This window comes from Balaenoptera musculus, chromosome 1 (assembly GCF_009873245.2).
Source record: "Balaenoptera musculus isolate JJ_BM4_2016_0621 chromosome 1, mBalMus1.pri.v3, whole genome shotgun sequence".
NCBI lineage: Eukaryota > Metazoa > Chordata > Mammalia > Artiodactyla > Balaenopteridae > Balaenoptera > Balaenoptera musculus.
In genome coordinates, this window is record NC_045785.1 from 52,745,871 (window position 1) to 52,758,776 (window position 12,906).

Sequence of the window (12,906 nt, forward strand, 5' to 3'; positions counted from 1 at the left end):
TAAGAGGTGTCAAGTGCATGATCTTACAACAGATGTCCTTACATTGCAGCTGTCTTGTACATACCATCTTCCTTGAGGACAGGTATCCCCCATATTTAACATTTTACAAAGTCAATCACAGTGCTTAACAAATACTAGATTTATTTAATGAACACATACCTGAAGATTGATTCTGTTTACCGTTAATGTGTGGACTGTATTAGACAAAATAAAACGCCTATCATCAAAATTCTAGTTAGTTACATTAGAGAGAGTCGAATAAAGCTGTTGTAGGTTCTACACAATCTTTCTCAAAGTCAAGTTATGATATCAAGAACAAAAATGTTAAAACATATAGGGAAGTCAACACTGGACTTATAGTCATAAGATCCCATCTGGGTCCCAAATTTTGGGCAAATTACTTAACCCGTAGGTGCGCAGTTTCTTCATCGGTTTTTTCACAGGGCAAATGAGGTAATGTATATAAGCTAGCAACCGGCATATCGCAGGCAAATACTGCTAGATTGGTTTCTTTCCTTTCCTCAACTAAATGAGCAAAAAATAACCCCCAGTTATACTTAGAATTTAGTGTGGGGTCAGCGGATGAAGACAACACAAGGAGGGATGACAGAACGGGAAAGGTAAGGGACAAAGAGGGACCAAGCAGATTTGACGAAATCCTTTCATCAATGTCCTCCTTCAATTTCCATGATTTCAGGTCTCCTCTCAGCCCAGCCAGCCTACACCTGTCCAGCCGGATCTCCCCACCACTTGGCTTTTCGTCTGCCCACTTGGCCCTCAGATCCCACCTTTTTCTGGCTCTTTAACCCTCCCTCGCCCAGTAGAACTTTACCTGCATAAAGTAGAGAAGCCCACCGCCCCCGCGTTCCCCCCCAGAGTCGGCGTCCCGCGGCCCCAGGCTACCCCGCCCGCCCCTCCCGCGCCACCTCGGCGCCCCGCCCAGGCGGAGAGGGTAGGAGGGAGGGGAGGGCCTGCCAGGTGAGGCGCGGTCCTTCTGGGCCTCTCACTTCCGCCCAGGTGAGGGAGGGCTGACGCCGAGTCCGCCCGCCCGCTCCGGGCCCCCACCGGCGCCGCCGCTGGACCAGGTAAAGCAGGGGTCGGGCGTGCTGGCGTGCGCTGCGCGGCGGGGACCCCTCGCCCCGCGTCCGGAGCCTCCGCCGCTGCCCCGGCGCGCTCTCCGCCCGCCCTCCGGGAGGAGTGGGCACGGGAGACCCAGGACGCCGCCGGGCGCTCTGCCGGGCCCGCGGAGGGTGGGGGGCGCCGTTCGTCTGCGTCGGGCCCGGTGACCCCGCCGTGGTCCGCGCCCCTCGGTGCAGGTCTTGCCGGAGGCCGCGGGCCGCGGAGCCGCCCCTCCCCGGCAGGCCCTGGCGGCACTCAAATCTCGGCCCGGGTCTGTACCGGGAGTGGCCGGGATCAAACTTTGCACCCAAGTGGGTGCCTGTGCTTCGCCCCCAGAGCTGGGCGGAGTCTTTCCCCAACTGGTGACGGTGAAAGGAGTGAACAGGTGGTGGCCTGTTCGGGGTCCCGGAGGAGGGGGTACTCAGATCCCAGCTGAGGGGCCACTGGGCCCCGACCCCATCTGGGAGCCTGGCGGTCACGTAGACGAGTTCCCAGGCCGACGGTCAGGCCTGGGCTCTGCTAGCCTCACTTTATAGATGGAGAGGACCAGGCGGAGAGTGCTCTGGCTCCAGGCTTTGGGGAAATCGCTGGATTCCTGCTTTATGTCAAGCTCAGGAAAGCGTTTTCAAATCCTTTCCCCCCACCCCCTCCAAAGCGCCTCAGCCCTCCTGGGACACCTAGCAGGCCGAATTAATCTCCCCTGGAGTGTTCTCTTGGCAGTTTGACATTATCTCCAGATGGCTCTTATCACTTTGGATTCGAATTAGTTGTTTACTGGTTTGCGCATTTGAGAGGGTGGCCTTTAAGGACAATATTTCCCTAGGTTGCTTCTCAACTGCATTGAGCGTCTGGCCATGGGTAGGTGCGCAATAAACAAGTGTTTCTTAAAAGAACGAAGAAGCCTTCTGGAGACCTAGAAGAAAAATCTGTTACACCGAGGATGGTAATACTACCTCTAGGCCGTCTAAGCTCCTATTGGTTGCCAATTCATTTGCGCATAACTTTTTAAAAGTAAAGCTAGGGAGGAATGGAGGTAAAAACTCAAATTTGTTCATTTTGCAGCATCAGAAAAAGGTGAGGTCGGGGCTTTTAGCTAAAATGAGCTTGACGTTTCTAGGCCCCTAACAACCTTTATAAGGAGAGTTCAAAATTTAAAATAATTAGAAAGTTAATAAATAACGGAGCTGGAAGGTACTTTACAGATAGAATTTGTAAACTGAGTTCTGAAGACATTTGCCCTTTGCTAATTGAGGTCCTATTAACGGTCACATAAGGTGAGCTTGGTATATCAATAGTAGTTGTGTTTAAGGTTGAAGGTAAATTGTATTAATCCCTCATTTGTGTTTAAAGATGCTTTAATAAGTTCAAGTCATGTATTAATATTTTTTATAACTATAAAACTAATATATTCATTGTAGAAAAATTGGAGAGAATTTCCAGAAAAGGAACTAAAAGCACACTCAGACCCACCTACCATTGAAAATAATCACTAATAAAATTATGGTATCTTGCCTTTCAGTTAGTGTTCTTAAAAAGAAAAACCTGTATATTTTCCCATGATGAGTTCACTTTTAGAACCTTGTGATTGAGACAGAGGCTCAGCATTCAGTAATCCTTGTAATTGCATTTTTATTTAAAAGCACGTAATAATTATCCTTAAACTAAACAAGCAAGCAGTCTGAATTTCCTTGCTTTGTTAAACTTTAACAAAATTACATTAGTTTGGGGAAACTAAAGTGGGGTTTAATTTGTTTACTTAAGATTTTGCTCACCTTGGTAGTAGAGTAAAATTTTGGGAAACAGGACTCTTCCACCTTAATTTTTGGGATCGCTTGACCATTGCTCTGTTTTTTTTCCCGTACTCTGATGTTTTTTAGTAGACTTGAATGCCTTTTTTCAAAGTGTTCATTCTAGGTTCTGGTGCAAATGGAGAGAAAAGATGGAAAGCCTGCTTATTTTTTGCATTTGTACAACTGTGTAGCCTGTGGAGTTTGGAGACATGGGATTGGGTCCACCTACTGTGTAACTCTTGGCAAGTCACTTGACTCTGCTTCTTGTTTCCCATTTGTAAATGATCTACCTCACTGAGTTTGGGGAAGTCGAAATGAAATAATGTTCAAGGATGAGTCTTGTAAACTGTAAGCCACTCTTTGCCCACTTTTTGCTGGTTCACTGAGATGTTTAATTCTGATAAAACTAAGGAGCTTTGCTGTTTTTATTGGGAAGAACTCAGATTTGGGAATGGTCTCATACTGATAGTTAGTTTGATAAAAGGTATAGAGGCTGCATTAGCTGATAAACAGGAGTCTTTGCTAAAAACACTGTACAGGGCTCTTTTTGAAAAGGCCTAGGTTAAAACTGCACTGTCAACATGGTTAGCCAGTCGCCCCTGTGACTAGGCATTTGAAATAGTGCTAGTTGGGATTGAGATGTGCTGTAAATGTAAATACACATCAAATTTTGAAGATTTAGTGTAAAAACCCAAATACCTTGTTATTTTTTATATTACTTACGTATTGAAATGATAGTTTATATAAGGGTAATTAAAATATATTATTTAAATTAATTTTACTTGTTTCTTTTTACTTTTCATGTGGCTACTAGAAACATTTTAAATTACATATGTGGCTCACATTTTATTTCTATTGAATAGCACTGGGTTAGGATTCAGTGTATGTTTATCCTTAAGAGGGTTTGGTTTACTGAAGCCCTTACATTTCTATTTATAAACCAATTTTTTTTTTTTTAAACTCTCAGCTGTAGGCCTCCCCACTGCCACCTCCCTTGTATTCATTGCACTGGTGACATTTTTTGTTGTTCAGTCTTTTGAGAAGCAACCACTATTGATTACAAAGGAAAAATCTCAGCTAAAATAATTATTAGCTTTTTTGAAGCCCCCAAATATCTTAAATAATTTTGATTGAAAAGTTATTAATGATAATAGTAGCTACCATTTATTGAATGTTCACTGTGTGCCAGGCTGCTTTATAATATCTTATTTAGTCCTTTCAACTGTAAACATTTAATATTTTTTATTAGCTATTTTATAAATGAGGTAACTAAAATATAGAGAGATTTAAACAATTGACTGCAACAACACAGAGCTGGTCCCGGGAGTAGAACCCAGCTCTCTATGATTTCAAAGCTCATAAGCTATAGATTCTCCCATATTTCGAGAATTGGTTATTGAACCAACTGGAAAAAAGTTGGTTATCAAAGTAGATATTTAGTTCTAATCCTGTTTTTGTGTTAGTGACCAGTAGGAAATGCTCATCAACAGGAGATTAGCTGTGTATGTCATCATGACTAAATCTTAAAAATGTAAAGTTGAGTTAAAAAAAAATTGCTGAAGGATAAATATACAGTATAATTACCATTTATATAGTTTAAAAACCTGCCAAACAATAATATTGTAAACAAAGATAGTGTGTTTTAAGAATTTCAGATTTGGATTCTGTCTGTATTGATTGCATGCATTTGTGAAGCTTCCTTGTGATTGAATGAAGTTAGTAAAATCTCTGTGAAATGAGCATTCTCTAATGTTGATCTTACTCTTAAAAGAACAAAACCAAACTGGTTCTTTGCTTTGATGCTGTGCCCACAGTGTCTGGTTGGTAGATAGCTTTGAAGCCTGGGTCTGCAGCCTTTCAGGGACTGTCCTGTTTTCATTTAGCTTTAGCCTTTAATTGATGGGCGTGACTTTGATAATTGGGGCTGGGTAAGGCTTCTGCCTTGAGAAAGGCAGTCCCTCTCCCTATTATTTTCTGGAACTTGAAGCTCCAGGGCAGAGTGTGGTAGAAGAGGAAGATGAGTTAAGTAGATGCTGACAGTCAGGTTTACAAACTTTCATTCCCTCTCTATTGAAAATTTGTAATATCTGACTCTCATTTTTAAAGTAGTTACCTACTAAAAATGTCTTTAACCGTTGACCGTCCCTCCCCCCAAGGTGAAATTAATTTCACTCAGTTGCACTGTCTTCCTGTCATTACCATTTTCAAAGTGCTTTCCCCCTTGTTTTTTTGAAATTGTAAGAAGTTTAATGCATTTGTGAAATGGAGATTATACATTTGTTAAGAAGATAAATGAGATATTATACAGAATGATCCTGCAATGCTCACAGTAGACACCAAAAAACTATTTACTTGAATTAGTGACAGATAAAATGGATTTTGGGAAAAGACCAAGAGAAGGAAGAATGGTGAACATTAGTGGGAAGGGTGTCCAAAGCATAGTTTGGCCTAGTTTGCAATTTGTTAGGATTGTTTTGAATATCACAAGCATGCCAAAAGTGGCATGACTCTATTTCTGGAGAGAAGCTAAGGGCACACAGTCTGCAATGTGGGGAGAATTGAACAGAATATCTGAGGTGGAAACTAATCATTAGTGAGGAGCATGAATGCCTGGTTCTTTCAGTGAGTGACTGGCTACACATCAGAGATCCCTAAGTGTGAAAATTGCCCAGATTTGTATTTTTTGCTGATCATTGGAGAAAACTGCCACCAACAGGAATACAAGAGCACATCATAAAACAGTTTAACTTTGTTCATACACAGTGGCCAAGTTACAGGCAGAAACTGATATGCATTGGTTAACTTTGAATAGTTCAATGAGAAAAATTAGTATATAGCTAATTGGATTATTCTGATGAAGTGACTCAATTTTCAGTTCTGATTCTGAGTTTAACATGGTATCTTTCAGCTTTGATGTCCTAAATATCCAACATTAAGTGGACTTAAAATTTGCCTATGGCTTAGGCACATGGCCCCAAAATATCAGGATGGTTTTGGAATTTATATATATCTTTTTCCAAAATTCCAGGAGTACAGTGTTTTGGCAGCAGCCAAAAATATAGTATTTTTTACATCTAAGGGGTTTAGAAAAGGCCTTGCCATTTGATAGGGACACAAGGCCAGGACACCTGTCTTGACTATACATTAGGATGACAGCAGATGTGTTTATGTGTAGTTTGAGTGAAGAGCCGCCATTACTCTCTGGCAAGGTGGGTTTGTGTTCCATTTAATCAGTACCTCATAAATGCTGAGCTTTGAGGACAAAGCCATGGTAACTAAACACAATCTGAGCTTTGCACTCCAAAGGAAGCAAAGGAAATTTAAAGTTGTTCATAGACTTCAATTTTTGAATAACTTCTGAAATCATGACTTCATCTACAGTTAATAGCATTTAGATTGTTCAGAGTCTCTAGTTCCCTTGAGCTCTGGGGAATTGCCATTGAGGAGTTACATGCAGTCTAATTGTGATCTATCCAATTCACACCTGCAGTTACAGGCTGACTACCTGTACTTCCCCAAACAGATTGCCAGTAATCTTTTCTCTCAATTTTTTAAGATAGAAGTATAAGATGTCTTGTTAAACCAAGTTTTCAAGGTATAAGGTATCTTGTTCAGTTCAAGAAAGAAACATAAGATGTCTTAGGGAGTTACATTTTTGTGTGCTGCTGGGAGTCAGGAGAGTGTGTTTCTCAGGGTCCTTAATTGGCCTACATTCTTGAACTGAGGAGGTTAATAAATCTTTTCAATAAGTTTCCTCCACCTAGAAATTTGAATCAAATTAAATTTCTAACTCTGCATCAGCTTTTCTCAAATATTGCATTAATTGGTGATGGCTAAGGGCATGGGTATTTTTTAAAAGCCACAATATTATAATAATTTCCTTCAATCAAATACCACAGTGAACCAGACATGAAAAATTCATGGCACAAACTCTCTTGATCAGTGATGGAGTGGAAGCTGTTAAACATAATAAACTACTGGTTCTCTGGAGGCTGTGCAACTATGAGGACAGCGGCACACTGTGGCATTTTAATGTCTAGGCTCTGACTGATTGTAGGTAGCCTATCTATGACAAGGTAGACTCAGCTTTACCATGTTTAAACAAACTTGAAATTCCTTGCTGTAAGCCCTGTTAGTTTCTTAGCCAGGCCAAACAGGTCAGAATTGTTTGGTTGAAGATTTCCTACGACCATAAAATGAGTGAATCATAGGTTCCATTTAGTGTATGTGTGACTTCCTGGATGTTCAGCTATAGAGTTAATTGCATTTCTTCTTCTGTCCTCATATACTCTGAAGGCCTTAGTGCCCTTCCCTATATATTACCCAACGCCATGAAATTGTAGTACTTTTCCAGGCCTGCTTTGTGAACATAGTTTAGCTTTTATTAAATATGAGTCATAGGGTTGGATGGCCAACCAGTTGCTAACCTTAACCCTTGCCGAGAGATATCTACTACCATGGTTTCCAAAATGTGCAGGACAATCTACTGGGAGAGTAGGAGAATGACAATAAAATCTTGCTTTTTAGTTTTTACCTTACTCTCATGATATTTCTATTTTATATATGTTTTAAAACACATATGACATATAAATATATTAATATGTTTATAATTATAAAAAACAAGGTGAGTGGTCAACATACATTTTTATTGATAGGAATGTGTGTTTAAAAATGTTTGAAGACCACTAATCTATCCTGTTACCAGAATCACCTTTTTAAATAGAAATCTGGACTCAATACTTCCCTACTTAAAAGCCTTTGATTACTTCCTGCTGCTTACAGGATAAAGACCAGTCTACTTAGCGTTATTTATAAGAACCCTCTCAAAATAGTCTATCTAAACCAGTGTTTCTCAAACTATCGGTGGTAAAAGATTATGGTTCCCCTCCCTCAGTCTTTCAAGGACTGACATTTTTATAAAATTAGTACAAAAATGAATTGTTGGAAAAATGAAATTACAAAAATAAGTACAATGTAAGTTGTGTTTTGTATTACTAAATTTAATAGATCTACATGACTCTGCCGCATTCCACGATTTCTAAATGCTTATTCCCAGTTTTGGTACTTACCTCTGTGTGGGTCAAGCATCAATCCACAGTCCACACTTGTAGTAACACTGGTCTAAATTACTTTTTTGCCCTTTCTGTTGCTTTTAGAGACCTTGTAACAGTTCATTTAGAGCTAGTTACTAGTTTCACTGACAGTCGTGCACTTTTACACCTTTATGCAGCAGTTCTCAAATTGTGGTCTCTAGACTAGCTGTACCGGGATCACAGGGGAACTTTGTTAGAGACGAGGTTCTCAGGGTTCACCTTAGACGTACAGAATAAGAAACATTGGGAGTGGGCCCTGCAATTTGTGTTTTAGCAAGCCCTCAAGGTGATTCTGATGCACACTAAAATTTGAGAAGCACTAACTTAGGGCAGCCCTATATGTCATTCAAACTAGAACACTTTGAGAGTGAAGTGGACCACTATTAATAATGATGCTGGGTAATCTGAGACTATTTTAGGCAAATGAGGCCAAATGGTCACTCTGCTTTTACACTCCATTCTTTTTCTTTTACGAGAGAGGTCTCTACTGTGTTCTCATTCCAGCATTCCCAAACTTCCCCAGGCCGGGGAGTCACTCTGCTTTTATGATTTCTCTGAGCACATGGTACACACCTTTGCCATTGTATATATGTGCCTTACAATATAATTATCCTATTGTGTTGTCATTATCTTGCTGTGTATCTGTCTTGCTCTCTCATTAGGCCATCTTAGCCATTATCTTTTTGTCCCTTTTACCTTTCAAGTTATAAACATAATACATGCTTTTTAAATAAAATTCAAACAACACTAGTATCTACAAAGTAAAACTCTAATTTTTTATGTCCCCATCCCCACTTTTCCTTCCTGTAAGTTAGCAGTATTATTAAATTGACTATCTTTCTAAATCTAGAAACCTATGCACCCACAAATACGTATTTTTTTTCCTTACAAAAAGGGGCAAATAATGCATATATCATGAAACTTGCTGTCTTCCCTGTTGGGTTGTATATATTAGATAATGTCCCTGTATTAACACAAAGGTTTGAATTGCCAAAGCATCCTCCTGTAAATGAGAGATCTTACCCAACACCATCCTTAGTCATGACTTGAATGTTACAGGCAGGAGGCTAACACAGGAGCTAGGCACCAACATTCCTTGCCGGAGGGGCCCCCAGCCAGTAGACACAGCTTCCAAAGAATGTCACTTTCTCATATTAGGACATATTATCAGCATGCTTAAAATACCTACTTATATATAGACTGAAGTGACGTCACTTATACACATATTCATAACAGACGTTTACTGTGATTTTTAGTGTGTTTACAGGAGCAAAATTCAACCTTGGGACACATTTTTGTTTGTTTGTTTTGGGTTATCAGACAAGTTGTGAACAATATATACAGAAACATTTTCTTAAAGGAAACCTCTTCTGTTTGGGGAATCCCAAGGTTTGTACTCCATTAGTTACCCAAATAGAAAATGTCTTTGTGATTACCTCCCATGTTCCAGCCAGCCAAGCTCTATAAATCCATATGTTCTCAGATTATTTACAAAAGCAATTAAGATAGATCAGGTATTTCCTGACATTTTAAAATGAGGACTCTGTTATCTATTAAAAACCTTTAGCTTGTTTGCATGGAGGTCTGGTATCAAGCTGGGAATCCCCAGCTGAAGGATTGAGCCACAGGCTTGCTGTTAACCGTTTCCTACCCATTCCTGTTTCAGTACTTTCTGACCAACTTTATTATTTTAATGGCTGATTACGTTTGATAGTTGAATTTTTCTAGGAGTTTTGTTATTAAAAACAATGCAGTAAATATGCTTGTACACACATCTGTGTGCCTTTTTGCAAATACTTCTTTAGGAGAGACACTCAGAAGAGAGATTCTGGCTAGAAGAGAATATGAATTTAATATATTGATAGGTATTGCTCAGTTGCTCTCCTAAAAGAATGTGCAAGTTTATATTCCCACCTGTTTTTCTGTGATATCTGGAATACAGTCTATTATTGAAAAAAATGCCAATCTAACAATAAAAAATAGCACCTCATAGTTTTAGCTTACCTTCTTTGATTTAGAGAGGCTGATGTATTAATGATCACAAAACTGCTCTTGTCAGTCCTTTTAGGCTAGTGCTGCTACAGAAAAGGACAGTGCCATTGTGACTGCCCTACCGTTATTCACAGTTACCTGTCAATGGGTGGTTTTAAGGGTTTCACAGTTGAGATGCTGAGCACGTCAGAAGTGTTTCTGTGATGCTCTATTCAGCAGTTCTTTTGGTAGTTCTCATGGAATCCCGTGAATATTTTGATGGAATACATGAACCTTTTATCAACGCCAAAGGCATTCCTTACTGGTTTTTAATATGCTTTCTTACTTAATGACCTTGAATTAGAAGATAAAGATTGTGTTTAGCAACTGTATCCAGGGATGATGTAAGAACATTTTGACTGTATAGTGCTCATATTTCTTAGATGGTTTATTATAACAGTGTACCACTAGTGAAAATGACCACTGTGAAAGTGCCAGTTTTGACACAGCAAAGGGTTTGCTAGCTTTTTGAGGGTTTTTAAAAATGAATTTATTTATTTATATATTTTTGGCTGTGTTGGGTCTTTGTTGCTGCATGCAAGCTTTAGTTGGCGGCGAGCGGGGGCTACTCTTCATTGTGGTGTGCAGGCTTCTCATTGCGGTGGCTTCTCTTGTTGTGGAGCACGGGCTCTAGGCACGTGAGCTTGAGTGCAGGCTCAGCAGCTGTGGTGCACGGGCTTAGTTGCTCCGTGGCATGTGGGATCTTCCCCGACCAGGGCTTGAACCTGTGTCCCCTGCATTGGCAGGTGGATTCTTAACCACTGCGCCACCAGGGAAGTCCCAGCTTTTTGAGTTTTGATTACATGTTAGGCTAGTTTTCAGCAAATCACTGGAATTAAAAAAAAATTATCCATGGAAAATGCCATATTGGGATTACCTTTTGGAGACTCTCTCAGATGACTAGTTTGAGGGTTTTTTCCTCTAATCTCTCTAATATCTTCTTGATCCCTTGTATCCCTTTTTTGTATATTCCTTTCCAGTCTAGAGTCTTTTTTTTTTTAAATTAACTTTATTAAAGTATAACTTAACATACGATAAAACAATTAAAAATATAGAGTTCAATGAAGTTTGACAAATGTATACATCTGTGTAAACAATACTCCTTTCAAAACATAACATTCCCATCACCCCCAAAAAATCTCCCTCAAATGTCTTCCCAGTCAACTCCTTTCCACCCTGCCCAGGTAAACTAATCTATAACTGTAGATTCAACTTCATATGAATGGAATCATACAACTTACATCCATTTTGTCTGTTTTCTTTCCCTCAACATACTGTTTTTGAGAGTCACCCATGTTCTATGTGTCAGTAATGTTTTCCCTTTTTATTTCTGGGTATTTTATTATGCTTACATACCATAACTGATTTATCCATTCATCTATTATTAGACATTTGGGTTTTTCTAGTTTGGGCTTTTATAAATAAAAATTCTGTGAACATTCTTTTTTGTTTTTTTTTTTTGTTCCTTTTGTTTTTTTGGCCAAACCCTGTGGCTTACTGGATCTTAGTTCCCTGACCAGAGATTGGACTCAGGCCCTCGGCAGTGAAAGCACCGAGTCCTAACCACTGGACCTCCAGGGAATTCCCTGAACGTTCTTTTATAAGTCTTTTGCAGGCATACATTTTCATTTCTCTTGGGTAAGTATTTAGGAGTGGAAGTGCTGGGTCATATAGTAAGTGTAGTTTTAACTTTCAAAAAACTGCCAAACAATTATTCAAAGTGTTTGTGCCATTTTACATTCCTACTAGCAATGTATCAGAGTTCCAGTTGCTTCACATCTTTGTCAATGCTTAGTATTATCTGTTGTTTTGGTTTTTAGCCATCTTAGTGGCTGTGTAGTGGCTTTTAATCTGAATTTCCTGAATGAAGTTTCTTGTTTTTTTTTTTTTTTGGGTGGCTGCGTTGGGTCCTCGTTGCTGTGCCCAGGCTTTCTCTGGTTGCAGTGAGCGGAGGCAACTCTTTGTTGTGGTACAGGGGCTTCTCATTGCAGTGGCTTCTCTTGTTGCAGAGCACGGGCTCTAGGCGCACGGGCTTCAGTAGTTGCAGCACATAGGCTTCAGTAGTTGTGGCTCACAGGCTCTAGAGCGTAGGCTCAGTAGTTGTGGCGCACAGGCTTAGTTGCTCCGCGGCATGTGGGATCTTCCCGGATCAGGGCTCAAACCCATGTGCCCTGTATTGGCAGGCGGATTCTTAACCACTGTGGCACCAGGGAAGCCCTGAGTGAAGTCTTTTGATGGAGAATGTTCTTGAGGTTTTCTTTAATTTTTCTATAGGGCTATAGACTTGTATACACTAATGGTAAATGTTTTTTTTTTAATTTAAAATTTTTTCTTTAGGTTTCTTTAAAAGTGATTGAAGACAATAATTCAAAATGCCTGAAAATCTTGCTACAGGTAAACTAGATATATACTTCTATCACTAAATTAATTATTCAAAAGTGGAATATAAGATGGGATTTAACTTGTACTCTTACTATCCTTCTTCAAACAAGATAAATTGCAGGTCCTGCAAGTTCTTGATCGCTTGAAAATAAAATTGCAGGAGAAGGGTGACACTTCGCAGAATGAGAAGCTCTCTATGTTTTATGAGACACTAAAGAGCCCTCTTTTCAACCAGATACTCACTCTTCAGCAGTCCATCAAGCAACTGAAGGGGCAAGTAAGTTACCCATCAGGGTTTTACATGTTGATATATTCAAACCAGCAAAGAAATATAGAAGGAGATAGGTGCAAACTGTCTACTCTTAATTCAGCAAAGAGACTGTATTGGGACTTGTGACCTGTGGGTTGCATTGGCATGGATAGTTTAAAAATTTTGGTAATAAATTTTGTGTTTGGCTTTGGAATATGGTTTTTGTACTTATTTATGTAAA

General features: G+C 39.8%; 1 protein-coding gene across 14 annotated transcripts in view; it reads left to right on the top strand.

The window, feature by feature from the left end:
• The first annotated feature begins 969 nt into the window (after positions 1–969).
• PATJ (PATJ crumbs cell polarity complex component) overlaps positions 970–12,906 on the top strand; it is a 349,371-nt gene continuing 337,434 nt past the window's right edge. For 13 of the 14 annotated variants that reach the window (XM_036844784.1, XM_036844830.1, XM_036844805.1 and 10 more), the window contains exons 1-3: positions 970–1,085; positions 12,371–12,427; positions 12,526–12,692. In XM_036844784.1, coding sequence (XP_036700679.1) covers positions 12,406–12,427; positions 12,526–12,692 — 189 coding nt within the window. In that variant the 5' untranslated portion in view covers positions 970–1,085; positions 12,371–12,405. Of the gene's footprint in view, positions 1,086–1,200; positions 2,063–12,370; positions 12,428–12,525; positions 12,693–12,906 lie in introns of those variants that run through there. The other variant, XM_036844794.1, reaches the window with a different exon arrangement.